Source organism: Cervus elaphus, chromosome 15 (genome assembly GCF_910594005.1).
Source record: "Cervus elaphus chromosome 15, mCerEla1.1, whole genome shotgun sequence".
In the NCBI taxonomy this organism is placed as follows: Eukaryota; Metazoa; Chordata; class Mammalia; order Artiodactyla; family Cervidae; genus Cervus; species Cervus elaphus.
Window position 1 is genome coordinate 61072098 of NC_057829.1, and position 14999 is coordinate 61087096.

The following is a 14999-nucleotide window of genomic DNA, read 5'->3' on the forward strand; positions in this document are numbered from 1 at the left end:
GGTCATAGCTTTTCTTCCAAGGAGCAAGTGTCTTGGAAGGCTCCTAACCTTCCAATTCTGGCCCCCTGCAGCCTTTTGGATCTGGGGAGCTTAATAAGATGAGCTGAAACTGTTGTTGAGAATTGAGCAGGGAAAAATCCATCAGATGCTTCTACACTTCCAGTAATGGCTCCTTCAGCATCACCAATTAGTATCAATTAGTTTTTGGAAAACAACATGTAAACCTGGGGAGGTATTTCTCACCAGTGAGGAGGAGACAGAGCCTCTGAATGCTGGTTCACAAAAAGAACGGTTTCTCAGCCAAACCCAGTTTCAAGTCCAAATTCCTCCTTTTAAAATCCCAGCTGTCACAGCTGCTGGGGATGTTTCCAAAAGAGAGAGGGACTTCCACCTCCTTGTTGCCTAAGAACCCAACCAGATGAGATTGAAGCACCCACCCTGGGGCCGCAGGACAACCTGCCTCTGCTCCACTATCCGGGAGGAGGTAGGAATTACAGGCTCAGCTGGATTTCACTGCCTTGTGCTCATGTGCTTAGTCACTCAGTCATGTCCGGTGCTTCGTAACTCCATGGACTACAGCCTGCCAGGCTCCTCTGTTCATGGGGATTCTCCAGCCAAGAATACTGGAGTGGGTTGCCATGCCCTCCTCCAAAGGATCTTCCCGAACCAGAGACTGAACCCAAGTCTCCTGCATTGCAGATTCTTTACTGACTGAGCCACCAGGGAAGCCCCTTTATGGCCGTGGCAGAGCTAGGCTTGGTAGAGTAAATCACAAATTATTTCTAAGCAAAATCTCCCCAAATCACCTTGCAATTCTTAACCTGAACCTCCTACACTGTCCCTAGACTGATGTCACCAGACTTTTACCATCATAGTAATGGTTCTAATAAAAGTTCCCTTTTAAATCGAGCTAGTCTATACCAGACACTGTCCTATGCACTTTATATAGATTATCTGTCTCCCTACTACCTTTTGAAGTAGGTGCTATTATTAATCTCGTTTCTGAGAAAACTGAGCCTTGGAGAATTTGAGTTGAATTATACTCAATTTATGGAGGAGGAAATGGCAACCCACTCTAGTATTCTTGCCTGGAGAATCCCATGGACAGAGGAGCCTGACAGGCTACAGTCCATGGGGTCACAAGAGTCAGACACGACTTCGCAACTAAACCACTACTACCATACTCAATTTAAGTTATACTCAAGGTTGTAACCCTGGAGTAGGAAATGGCAACCCACTCCAGTATTCTTGCCTGGAAAATTACATGGACAGAGGACCTTGCAGGCTGCAGTCCACGGGGTCACAAAGAGTCAGACACGACTGAGCGACTGAGCACATTGGGACACATTCAAGATTGTAAGTGCAGCAGGATTTGAACCTTAGCAGCCTGAGATCTTGACCTTCATCCCCAGTCTAACCCTCTTCATCATGCTCACCATTACTGCCACCCACCATCCAAAGGAACATCTCTGTTTAGGACTTGGTTCTAAATACTGTACATTTTTGGATCAATAGACATCAAATCTGTTCTCTGGGAATGTAATCACTATTCCCATTTCCCAGTTTGGAAACAGACACATTGGAATGACGATCAAAGACTCAAACCATAGAGCAAGCCTGTGACAATGCCAGGCATGCCAATTTGCCTCGTGGTATGGGTTCTGCTCATTTGGGAGGCTGCCCCAATCCAGGGAGCCCCCAGTAGTGGGGCCACGCGACACTGATTGGCCGGCCTGGCCTTTCTGAACTTCCCTCCCCACTTCAGGGAAAGTGGGGAAAAAGGCTTTTGTGCGCATTGTGGTGGTACAGAATGCCCAAGGATGGTTCTGCATACAAAAGTGCATTGTTAGAGTAATTCCTCTAGCAGAAAGAAGGGAGGAGAATCCAATTAATAGGCCAGCATTTCAGGTTACTGGATGAGTTCTGTGCAGCCACCTTTCTCCCCTCTCTAGGTGCAAACTCATCAGTGACCCTCGAAACTGAAAAAATGAATCTGCTACCTTTAAGCAGGCGTGAAATGTTCTCAATCTACTTACATTTCCCTTTAATCAGGATGTGAAAAGCCGGGACCCAAACAGCCTCCTCCCAGGGAGACTAACAGGCTGGAGAGAAATTGGATGAGAGAAAAAGTGTCAAATTCCTAAACTGAACTCTGGTTCCCGCCTTTGGAGGAGGAGTTTAATAAGGATATCAAGAAGAGGAAATGCAGATGAGGACACTACAAGAGGACTCCATGGGGAGTCATAAAGGGTTCATTCATAAAAAGTTATGCGTCCATTATGCCTGGAGTTTCACACACTGCCCTGGGAAAATATGCAATGCACAGTTTTTCAGAGCAAGATGCATACTTTCACAATCCGCTCTAATCCGCTCTCCCTCCTGCCAAAGGGGCATTGACCTGCCTCCTCCCGGCAGATTTCATGGCACTGACCCCTCCCAGGGACCAGCTCGGCCCACACAATGCACTTGTTCCAAACACAAAAGTTCACTAACAACTGCATTTGGAAACATCAGAGCAGGCCAAATAGTTGGCAAAGGAGAACTCCTGCAAATGAAGAATGACGGTTACAGGCGCTGGGCCATGCCTTGGCTGCAGCACACTTGGCACACACACACACAGACATACACACACAAATACCTACACACACTCACTGCAAAAGTGTAAAACCTGAGCAAAACAAAAAACCCACACACAAAAACCATCACTGACAATGACGAACAGCAAAAGCCCCATCGAATCAATGAACGTGTGGTCAGAGTTCCCAGGATCTGTAGTGAGAAAATTCTTGTTTCAAGTTCAAGGGGTGGCTGGAAATCCCTCTGTCTGTGCCCATTTTCAGGAGCGTGCCTTGGCCCTCTCCAGGGAACTTTAGGAATAGAGAACGTCCCCCCTCCTGAGCTTTTCAAGTCTATCACGTTCCCTAGGGGGTATGGGGTGCCAGATTTAGCAAACAAAAATACAGGAAGCCCAGTTCAATTTAAATTTCAGATAAACAACGAATCATGCATTTTTATCTGGCAGTCCTATGGGGAGTCCCTTCTAGATTCACAGTCCCCTCACCCCATCAGCGGACTTCTAAGTTCTGAACTGATCTCAAGCCACTAGCAGGCTGTGAGGCCCTGGTGAGTCCGCCTGCTCTTGGGGAGTGTGGGTTTCTCATGAAGGTGTGTGATGAAGTGACTCAAAGGTCCACACGATTCCACGTTCTCAAGAAACTCCTCCCACACAGCGTTGTTTTTTTTTTTAATTCAATTATGGAATATTTGGATGCATTCTTATCAAAAAGCCAAATAATCCAGAAGTACACAAACCAAACCAGGAGGTTACCCCCTCCCCATTCTTTCTTTCTCCGAGGCAACCACCTTCTTTAGTTTGCTGAGAGCCCTTGCAGCCCGTTTCTGTGTATTTGGTAGCAGACAAGTACACATGCACAAATATTTATTGGTAAGTGGGATCATTCCTTGACCCACCACGTGGAGATCCTGATTCAACAGTTTCCCAGGAATCTCATAGAAATCTTCCCCACTGATGCTGGGGTGCAGCCAGGTTTTGGAACCTCTGCGGCCAGGAGAGCAGCCCTCTGTTTTTATTTTGTTGCACCCAATCGGTGCTACCTACAAAGCCACGCCTCCCCATACACAATGCGTCTGCTCACGTTGGACAGGAAGCAGAAACCCAGAGAGTGTCCACCCTGCCATCGGGTGGCATAACTCATCTGTCCCGAAGTGCACACACTCCTGTCTGTCTGTGCCTGGCCTGGGAATCAGTTTCTTGCCTTGCCTTCCTGGCCCACCAACTACCTGACTGACCCCCTACCAGTGATAACTTGGCACCCTCCACTCAAAGCCGGCTCTGGCTATGTTCCCACTCCAGAGGACACAAATTCCTACCTATTTGTACCTTAGGAAGTTAAGCTCATGGCCCTCTGGACTGAGAGGACTTGTGTGCCCTTCCCAGCAGTAGCTGATCTGGCTGAGACCCTTTGGCCATATGGAAGTTTAGTATCTGCCAGGCCCCCTGGGTCCAGCCAGACCTTCCATCCCTGTCTCTCCTGAGCTATTCCGGAATCTGACAGGAAGTTGGGCTTGGTCTGGCAGGGAAACTCCCCACCTTAGTGTTCTCCACTCTTTCCTGCTTCCATCTTTAGTCAGCTGTCACACTCGGCCCAGTCACTGGAAGCATCACAAGTATGGCTTTTTGCCCACGTGAAGATCTGCCAGGGACAAAGTTTGCACAGAGAACTTAAGAGTGGTCCACCTCAGAAGCCCACCCTGAACAGCCGTCTATAAACAACCCACTCTCAGCGGAGACCCTCCCAACTGACTCCTTAGGCTCTGCTCCTCTTTCTGGTTCCACCATGGTTGACATTCCTGGGCCAAACAAGTCCCCATGTCCATTGTCCTGACACCGATGCCATCAGGCCTCTATATGACCTTAACTTTCCTTGGTCACCCTTAGAGATCTCTCTTCTGGTGATCAATCCTGAGTGAACTGACCTTTCTCTTTATGCCACCTGCCCACTGCCTCTTACTCAAAGGCCCACCTGCCTTTTCATGAGTTCATGTACTGTTGAGTTCATGTATTGTTCATCTTCCCAAAAGAATACATTTTTATCAGAGAAGAATTAGATAAACCAGGAACAACAAGAGAATAAATTTTATATCCATCATCCTGAAATAACCACGGTTATTTATTTATATTTCTAACTTTACTTAATGTTTATATTGTAGGTCACAAAATGGTTCCTTCCAGTTGAATCCAGCCTGCATGATTGTTTTAAGTAATTTTGCTTTGGGTAACTCGAGTCAGGATATTTACTGTTTAGTTTGCCACACTCCCCACCACTCCTTACTTGATTATACCAATGCCATCTCTCTCATTTAAACCTTATCCCTGCTGCTGCTGCTGCTGCTGAGTCACTTCAGTCGTGTCCGACTCTGTGTGACCCCATAGACGGCAGCCCACCAGGCTCCCCCGTCCCTGGGATTCTCCAGGCAAGAACACTGGAGTGGGCTGCCATTTCCTTCTCCAATGCATGCATGCATGCTAAGCTGCTTCAGTCGTGTCCAACTCTGTGCGACCCTATGGAAAGCAGCCCTGAAGGCGTCTGATTTTGCAGTGCTTCGTAATATATATGCTTTTGTTAAAACAGAATCTTACTGCATATCCATTTTGCAACACCTTTTGCATAGCAACATACAACAAACATCTTTCTCTATCAATAAATAGTCCAACTTTGTTTTTAATGGCTGGATAGTTTTCTATGGAAGAGATGTATTATAATTTATTCATCTAACCCCTACTGTTGAATATTTAAATTGTTTTCAATGTTTCCTGCTTCAGTGAATGTCCCTGTAGCGAGAGCTTTGCACACTTCCTTAATTAGTTCCCTAGGATAAATTCCAAGAAGTGGAACGGCTGGGTCAAAGAGTATTCACAGTTTTAAAAGCTTTTAACATGTGCGGCCAAATGGAGTGTTCAGAGTTTTACAACGACACCAACCCGTGAGAGCTTCCTGTGACTGGTGGATGGCCCCTTCCAAACATTTAAGAGCATCGCAGAGAGCATCTAAGCGCGCCCCTCTTAAGGCTCTCTGCAGTCAACTCACCCAACAGGGGGGCTTTTCTCCAGTAACCATCCCGGACCTCCACGTAGTCATACCAGCACAGGCGGCTTTTAAACAAATCCATGGATGTGAAGTTTAAGACGATCTGTAAAGAGTTACCGTAAAGTGAGTTTTGGCAGCCAAGTCTGAGGAGTTTTGAAGATACATCTTGCATAGCGGTGTTCTCACATTACCCTTTAGCATACAGAGCTCTCAGACCACAGTAGGAGTGTCCTCTCAAAAATGCATTCACAGGAAACCTCATGACATTAAATAATAAACCTTAAACAGGATGAGGAGTAAACAGAGGAGATGGGTTCTATGGTTCTGTCTGGGGAATAACTTGAGCTTTTGAAGTCACTTAGTGGTTTACAGAAAGCAAGATGCATTAAAAACACAGGCCAGGATGCGTTGAGACTGGGGATTTGGGAGGAGGTAAGGGGTCAGTGAAGTTTAGAGATACGAAAAGATCTTAAAACATCATCAATCATTCTAAAGGGCCCGGGGTGAGCCTGAGTGCATCCGAGCATCTCTGTGATCAATGTTCCCCTGGTCGTGACCTCACTCTTCTGAGGTGTGGTGTGTTAATAACCTTCCAGCAGTTTCATTCATTCATTTCACCATTGTTAGTTGACCACCTACTGTGTGCCAGTCTGTGTCGGCCAATCAAGAAGAAAGGTCAGTCAGACAGATTTCTTGCCTGTAAGAAGCTCAGAGAAGGAGAGGAGGACAGATGTGCTAAATCAATGTAAACACTATGGAAGAAATGCTGAAAAGACAGGGATGGACAGAAAGGCATTCTGGAGCCTCGAGGAAGGAGAACTAGATTCTGCCCCAGGGACAAGGAGAAGGTTTCTTGGAGGGGGTGGCATTTAACCTAAGGGGAACGGGGACGCAGGGGTAGAGGAGGGCCAGACAGAATTTTGGTGCGAGGGCTTGACACGAGCAGACCAAGGAGACACTTGGGGAACTTTGCTGAGCGTTCTGTAGAGGTCATTGTGTGCATGTCTGGAGTGAGGGGGCAGGAGAGGTGAGAAGGGAGGTGGGTTCCGAGGGACTGGGAAGGAGGCTTCAGTTCCTTTGGACAACCCTGAGACCCCCTGAGGCCATTCAGTCGGTGCCTTAGTCCACAAGTGATGGAGGGGCTGGGTGGCCCTGCAGGCTCAGTACATGGGCCCTGCGCCCCTTCCAGCTCAGCCAGCCCAGACCGAGCTCAGGCTTGCCCTCTCCCCTCACCCCCGCTTGGAGCCCACCACGCACGTGCCCAGGACTGTCTGGCTGCAGCTCTCTGGTGGGCTCCTTGTCTGCGCTTGGAGTGTCCTCACCTGTCACCTCTCAGCTTTTCTTCTCTCCAGGGTCCTGCATAAGGGCAATGCCCCAGGCCCTGCACCCCTGACGTTTTCCCACCCAGGGCCGTGGGGGTTTGCTCACCGTCCATTCATCTTTTTCTAGCATCTTCACTCTCCTGCCTCCACTGACCACTTTCTTTCCTGTTCTTATAGCCCCGGGTCTTACATCTCTAAGTAAACCTTGGAGGCTCTGCAGTGCTCTCCTGGTCACATGCAAAGGACTTGGGTCTTGTCCTTATTCTCTGGCCTCTCTGCTTGGAATCTCTCCTCTCTGGTTTTTGCCACAGCAGCCCGTGCTCTGCCCACTGTTCTCTCTCCTCTGCTGGGTGCCCATTAACTGTGTTGTTCAGTCGCCAAGTTGTGTCTGACTCTTCGCGACCCCATGGACTGCAGCACACCATGCTTCCCTGTCCCTCACCATCTCCCAGAGTTTGCTCAAACTCACATCCACTGAATCGGTGATGTCATTACCTTGAGGGCACCTCAAAAGAAAAACATTGTCCTTCTAGCTTCCCTGTCTGTAGGGGACACCCTCACCCCAGTCACTAAGGTGCTCTAGCTCGGGGTTAGTTCTCCTTGGCCTCCATTGTTTATGCCAGCACTGATGGACTTCCTTCCTTTGAGATGTCGGAGTCCCTGCTATGAGCCAGTCTTGCTCCCCTTCACCAGGCCTGCTGCACCCCCATCCCATTCTGCACACCAGGTCTTCTGGATCAATCCTGCACATACAGCTCATGTTTACCAGATCCCTCCTGTGCTCAGAAAACTTCAGTGGCTCCCTATACACCTGTCTCATAAACTAAACTTGGCTTACTTTTCAGAGCCCCCAGCGCCCAGCCTGCCTGACCTTGTTTTCCAGGTGCACCCTGATGTATCTGTGCTAATGGGTCCTTCCCAGACCCAGATCAGGGGCCCTTCCCTCCTCCCTGATACCTTCCCTGATTGCCCAGATAAACTTGACTTTCCCTCTTTGGAACTTTCCCCCTCTCTTAGAGTGATTCTAGAGCAGGTGAACTTTTCCCTCTCTTAGAGTGATTCTAGAGCAGGTGAACTTTCCCCTCTCTTGGAGTGATTCTAGAGCAGGTGAACTCTCCCCTCTCTTGGAGTGATTCTAGAGCAGGTGTTTTTAGAGGCAGGAAGGTCTGGATATCTTCCCAGCTATGAAATCTTGGGAAAATACTTTCCCCTTGGGTCTTTAGCTTTCTCAGCTGTAAAACAACATGCCCACCACTGGGTTTTTCACGAGACTGCATGAGAAACTGTATATGGCAGGTATCGTGCCGTGCCTGGATATAATAGACACTCGATAAAGGGCGATTTAAAAAAATCAAGCCACACTGAGTGTACATCGTGCACTAAGTGCTCTTTGCATAGCCTATCTTGAGAGTGCCCACAGCTCTGCAGTTCAGGTCTCAGGACAAGGAGCACCATCTTCAGCAGAGCTCTATAATCTCCTAGGAAATGAAGTCAGCACCGGAAAATAACCAGCCAGCTCACCTCCTGTGCTGTAGAGTGTGTGTGTGTGTGTGTGTGTGTGTGTGTGTGTGATGTTACTCTTCTTTCAATCTGCCTGTGGACTGGAATCACTTCAGAAGTTAAAAAAAGTACTGGTGCTGAGCAAATGCCCCTCCTTCAATTAAATGAGACTTCCTAGCGGTGAAGAAAGGACTCTCAACTCTTAAGTCTCTTGAAGACAGAGGTTATACCTTAGATTTCTTTCATCTCTCTCACAGTGCTGGAATTCAGGAAGGAAGGGCTCGGTAATCCTTGCTAACTGGTTGCAATATAATTCTTTAGCCTTTGCTTTGTAAAATTGCAGAACGGAAATGTTATTACAACTTCCTCGGTAACATGTTCACAATGTAAATGAATGGATAATTATTCAGGCTAATTATTTAGGTCTATTAGTGAACCATGAAGACCACAGGGGAAGAGGTTGATGCACAGGAGGCGAAACTCAAATCAATCAAGTTTGCTGATTACTAGCACCTCTGGAGAAGGCTGGATGAAGTCAAAGTTGAAATAATTGGGGCTGGAATTTCAATGATATATTCTCCCTGCTCCAGTCAGCATATATAGTCTCCCTGCCCCAGTCAGCATTTATAATTAGGGCTTGGTGAATCTTCTGCTGTTCACACATACCACATAGCCTCTGCTATTCAGGGCAATTCAACAGTTTAGGGATTACCACATCCCTTCCTCTTCCTCCTCCTCCTTCTTCCTGCCTCCCTCCCCTGGAAGCCTCCTGCAGGCACAAGCACAGCAAACCTGCTCAAGGCAGACTGGTCTGAAGTCTCTTAGGTTCAAGATGACAACCACACTGTTATAAATGCCTAGAACCAAAGGAAGGATGTGAGCATATGGCTGTTGTGTGTGTGTGCATGTGAGTCTGTGTGTATGAATACATGTTTAAATGTCTAGCCTGTCCCCTTTGTGGAATAATTTAGGATGATTAACTATCCAGACTCTCCAAATCAAATTGTCTGGGGTCAAATCCCAGCTCTACAACAAACTGAGTAGCCTTAGGCAAGTTCATTTCCTTACCTGCAAAATGAGTGTGGTAATAGTCACAGGAAGTGAAGATTAAATGAGAGACTCCACATGCTATGCCAAGAACAATGCCTAGCCCGTAGAAAGTGCTCACAGTCGTTCCTCGCCATCATTTCTCTTTAGTTATCACAATATGTTTAACTTAACATTTAAGTGGACATTTTTTTGAAGTGATGAATTAGGAATATTCTGAAGAATGGCTACAGGTACTGGAAAATCCAACACCCCCCCACTGCACCCCCAACTATTATTTTTTCCATTCAGCCACTCATCTATCTACACGTCCACAAATACTTCTTGTGTGACTCTGCCATGGGCTGTATTGAGTGTTGGGGGTGAACCATGTCTGTACTCAAGGAATTTAGGGTCTAGAAAGGGAACAGCCATATAAGTCAGCAGTCAAGATACTGTGAGACAAGTCACGACAGGTATGACTGTAGGAAGCTAGACCCAAGGGGCAGAGAGGACATTTCACAGGTAGCTGCATCTAGGTTGAGAAGACCTGAAGGACCTTTGGTTTTGTAGAGATGTAGGGGAAAAAAACAAACTTCGAGGTGCAGAAGCCCCAGTTCCCAGTTCTATATCTTGTAGTGGATGGGGGCAATTTTTTAAATGTCTGAGATTCAGATCCTTTGTTCATATAATGGAGATAAGAAGATGAACCCTGCAGAAGGGTTAAGAATATACCATCCCTGCACCAGGGCAAAAGAGACCCCTGCCCTGGGCTCAACTTTAGAGGGTTGTGGAATCTTCAGAACCAAAGGAATGTACCTACCCAGGATTTCCCCAGATCATATACCCTAAACTGCACCCAGGACAGGAATCCAGGGTGTGCAAGGATCTCTGCCTTGGATCCATCCTCCCAAAGGTGGACAACACAGACGGCCAGTCCACCTCCACTAGAAGGGGAGCCCAGCAACAGCTGTTTGCAAGGTAGGTGTGGAGAATGCTTGGGACTGTGGGCTGGGGGTGGCCCTGGTTGCTCCTAGATGGAGCTGGGGCTGGGGAGAGGAGGAGGGGACAGCCACGGTTGGCGGCTAACTCTCCTTGTAGTACCACTTTGATACACAGCACTCTGAGGTGTCAAGAAATTCTAAGTTGGTCCCTTGCCTTCCAGAGCATCCTGATGGTGTCTTTATCAAGGTAGGAGGATAGTGCCTACTTTGTTTTACCAGATGTGAGCTTGATTTAGAACTCCAGTGGACATGTAGTACATAGGCCTCTATTTGTATGGGGGAGGCGGGTGGGAAAGTCCAGAAATCATGAACATTCAGCAAGTTTGCCCAGTAATTGGCACATAGTAGGTGCTCATAACAAAACATAACAGATACCATTACTGCTATGAATAATAACACTAATTCCTCATGCCTCACCCAACTCAAAGAATGCAAAGCATTTCCTGAGGTGGTTTCATACCTACCTTTTCCCCTGGAGTGACCGATATCCTCCATACACAGTGGGAGTAAGAAGGGTAGCCGTTCGGGAAACCAGGTGCAGAAAAGTTCCCCATCGTGTCCTGCAGGGTCTCCCCACAGGCTGCGCAAGCAAAACAACACATATGATTCAGGCATGTGCACACGCTTCCCGCCCATGGACAGTACTGCTAAGCAAATTCACTGTTAACCAGCCAAAGCCCCAGGAACACCCTGCTGAAAAGCATGGCAGGCAGATTGACATTTTTCTGACCAATAAAAGCAAAAACTAGGCCTGGGGGCCAAAAAGTAACACCCTAAAGGTTTCCTCTGAGGCTCTCAGGATTGAGCACAGCCTAGAGCTGGCTTTGAATTCAGCTCTCCAGCTGGCTGTTTGGTGGTGGGCACATGTCCCAGCTTTGCTGGGCCTCAGTTTTCTTTATCTGTGAAATGGGTGGGACCTGCTTAGAGGATTAATGAAACCATCTGCTTTACATGAAACGGCTCAGCACAGTGCTTGACACACCATGAGTACCCCCCACATAGCAGCCATTATAATTACTGCTAATAATATCTGTGGCAGAGAAAATACAAAAGGGCATGCATGTGGAGCAAAAAGAGAAAACAAAACACTTTAAAATGTACATCAGCTGTTAAGTGAGATCTTGTCTCTTCTTTTTCTGCTACCCACCTCTGAAAGAGCATGGAATAGTCAAGAAAAAGGAAGGAAAATGACCAGCAGCACAGGAAGCTGGCACATTCTACAGTGGGATATTCTTCCCTTGAATGTTTGAGGGCTGCCTGGAGTCTGGAACCTAGTCCTATGTATGTAAGCAGTATTTCCCCTAATCTGTCCTCAAAAGAAACAATGTCTGTAGGCATAAGCTTGGAAGCTGTGCGTTTCGTATCCCCTCACCTCTAGGGATTCAGAACTCAAAGACAAGAGCATTGGTTTGCTGAGCACCCCTCGACTCGTGGGGCCACCTCCAAAGTGTGGGACACACACTTCCTTAGGCTTCTTTTCCTCCATTCAATGTGGCCTCCGCATGGCAACCACCTTTGCTTTCAATGACTGCTTGAAACTACTTGAAGATGCAGTTTGGGGAGCTGTAGGAAGGGATGGCTGGAGAACGGCCCATCCTTGACCTCAGGAAATCCTGGATATCGGGGCTTCGATATCATGTTACTGAACAACTGCCAGGCATCATGAGGATTACGCCCAGCAGTCAACACCCCTGAGGGTTCTGTGGAAATTATTTTAGAATAATCATCAACATTCTGCAGGGACAGACACATTACTGTGTGGCTCCATGGTATTTACCAGCTGCTTCCAATCCTTCAGGGGGAAGTAAGAGGCACACATACATACATTATAACTAAATAAATACTATGGCATTTCCCAGGGAATGCTATAAGATTTCTCTTTCAATGCAGCAGGGTTATATGATACATGTGTCCTGTATTTCAGCCCTAAAACACCCCCAGACGACTAATAGCTGGATGGACACATTTCCTAGAGTTTCATGATGGAGCAGTCCCACACGGTCCTCTGCACACAAGCTGAGGCAGCCAGAGGGCTTTCCTGGGCAGGTTCAGGACACAGATGGTCGGGAAGTGGGTTGTAGGAGGAAGTGAGTCTCCCAGAACGGCGGCCTGGGAGGGAAGCAGCGCCAGCACTGCCATCCTAGGGACCAAGTACGGTTGTGGCTTTATGAGCGAGTGCATCCTGCCGGCAGTGTGGTTAAAAAAAAAGGTGACAGGCCAATTTTCAAAGATCGCCCCTATTTCAAATATTCTGTCCTATGATCATATGCAGGTCTGGTCTAAGAGTCTGGAAAAGATAAGCAGACCTTTTGGTAGCGGAATTTCCTTTTTCCTCTCTAAGCCACCAAATTGCCTTTTCTCCTATCACTGGTGGAGACATGCCTGCTGTCAAGTAGTGCTTTCCACTGAAGCTCAGCAACTTAAAGGGGCTGACGTGAGTTTCTCCTAGGGTGGCAAGCAGGTGCAGGGGCAGGGAGGTGATGCTGAAGCCCATGAGATGGAAGCAAAGAGGGCAAACTCAAGGGGTGGGGCTTCTGAACCGGAAGAGAAACAGACATCTGCTGGGATCCAGTGTCCTGTCCAGCCTCCAGTGGCAGAATATTGGCCACCGACAAGCACCTTAGATGGTTAGGAGAGCCCGAGATCACAGAAGTGACTTCATTTACAGTACTGAGATACCCTCTGCCTTCCAGTGTTTGGGAAGCCGGCTTCCACCCTTCCAAAAACATGCTCCCTCACTCTGCCTTTCTGCAAAACCCTGGGTTATTGTTTTACTAAACCCACCTCCCCGACTCCCTTAGCAAGGAGAGCGCTTTCACACCTGTGGCATGCACACCGCGTTGGACCCCCGTTCACTGTTGTTCCACTACGACTTCTTCCTCTTCTGACCATCAGGGCTTTGCCAGAGAGTTCCAAAGCTTCCCACAAGTTAAGTTGTGGCCTCTAAGAGCCATCATTTGCTTCATTGCCTGCAACCACTCCACCGGTTGGGCTTTCTGCACTGTCTACCACCTCCTAACAGCAGCACACTGGGAATGACAGCTGCCAAGGGAGAGACTCTTCACACTCCCCGAGGTGTCTTCCCAGCCCCGGGGAAGCTTGCAAACAGTGGTTGAGAGGTCTGTGGTGCTCCGGAGGCCCTGGGACCCCGTGATTTACAGTTACCTGGGCACTTGTATAGCTTCCTGGCTTGAGCTATGTCTCCCTGACTGAGCCGCACCCGCTGGCCGATGGTTGGCCTGACACCATTGTCATCTCGTCGGGGGAGGATGGTGTCCAAGAAAACTCCTCTATAGGAAGAAAGGAGAGAGAGAGAAAGGAGAATGAAAAGTCAAGGCTGTCAGGCCGTCCGTGTGGGGGTTTAGAGTCTTCATGTCCTTGTCCACACCCCATCCACATTCCTACCCCCTGGCCTGCCCACCCCTGGTGGTGTGACTCACGGGGCTGCCTTGCCTGGCGCTGGCATGTTAGCATTCCATTTCCTCAGCTGCCAGCTCCCTTTCCAATGGGAAAATGACTCTGCCAAGTTTAAAAATATGCCCTAGCCCAGTGGCCCTGAGGGCTTCCTTACTGAAGTGTCCTGAGCATCTCCACAAATTCCCTGACAGGTCCAGGCCTCAGGGTCCCCCCACCACCACCGCCCCCACTGCACAGTTGCAGGGAGCATCATTCAGAGATGACCGTGTGAGTGGCGCCCTCTGGAGTTGTGCGACAGGCAGCTCCCAACGTGGATAGGTCTTGGAGAGGCTCCAGAGAGAGCTTGGGAACCAGTACAATGAGAGGTTCTCAGGGAGGGGCTGGTCAGCAAGAGCTGGTTGATGGGTTGGTGAAAGAAGGCGTTCAGGGTTTAGGGGCCTTGCTGGCAGGAGGGATAATCAGATGGCAAATGGGCTGAATACAGAGGACAGGAGGTAGTCAGGACAGCTCTGGCCTAGAGATCTCTATCTAAGGCCTGACTGCCACCTGGTGAGCTCAGACAAGTCCCTTCCCTCTCTGAGCCTCAGTTCGCCCCTCTGGACAGTGAGAGGTTGGTTTAGATGGTCATCTCGCTCTGCTCCAGTGGGAATGAAAGCTAAGAGGAGCAAAGCAGACAATAGCCCACCAGCCTGCCTGGATGACACTGGCTCTCTTCACATCTCCCTGTCATGGGTGTGGTTAACCCCCTGCCTGACCCTCCCACTCTGCTTCCAGACCCCGATCAGGGACCTCTCCTGGAGGGCAGGGCCTTCTCTAGTTACCACCCTGATCCTTTCCATCCCTTCTTCACCAAGAATCTGGAAAGAATCGTCTCCATACTCAGTCTGGCTGCCTCCTGCTCCTTCACTCCTCAATCCAACTGCGATCTGACCTCACCGGCAATGGTCACCAGTCACCAGCCAGTGACCAACGAGGTGGGTCACCCTTGTCAGTGCTCAGCGGCTCTCTCTGCAGCATGACCACCTTTGCAGCCCCCCACCCCCCCCCCCCTCAGACTCTCCTCTCCCTGGTTCCCCAGGCACTGCTCTCTCAAGTTAGGATCTACTTCTCCTGCCTCCTGG

At 48.7% G+C, this 14999-nt stretch overlaps 1 protein-coding gene across 2 annotated transcripts in view; it reads right to left on the reverse strand.

Moving 5' to 3' along the window:
* TLL2 (tolloid like 2) overlaps positions 1–14999 on the reverse strand; it is a 136173-nt gene that overhangs the window by 29466 nt on the left and 91708 nt on the right. For both annotated transcript variants that reach the window (XM_043925984.1, XM_043925982.1), the window contains 3 exons: positions 13627–13751; positions 10926–11041; positions 5610–5712 (listed from right to left, as the gene is read on the reverse strand). In XM_043925984.1, the coding sequence (XP_043781919.1) occupies positions 5610–5712; positions 10926–11041; positions 13627–13751 (344 nt within the window). The remainder of the gene's footprint in view (positions 1–5609; positions 5713–10925; positions 11042–13626; positions 13752–14999) is intronic.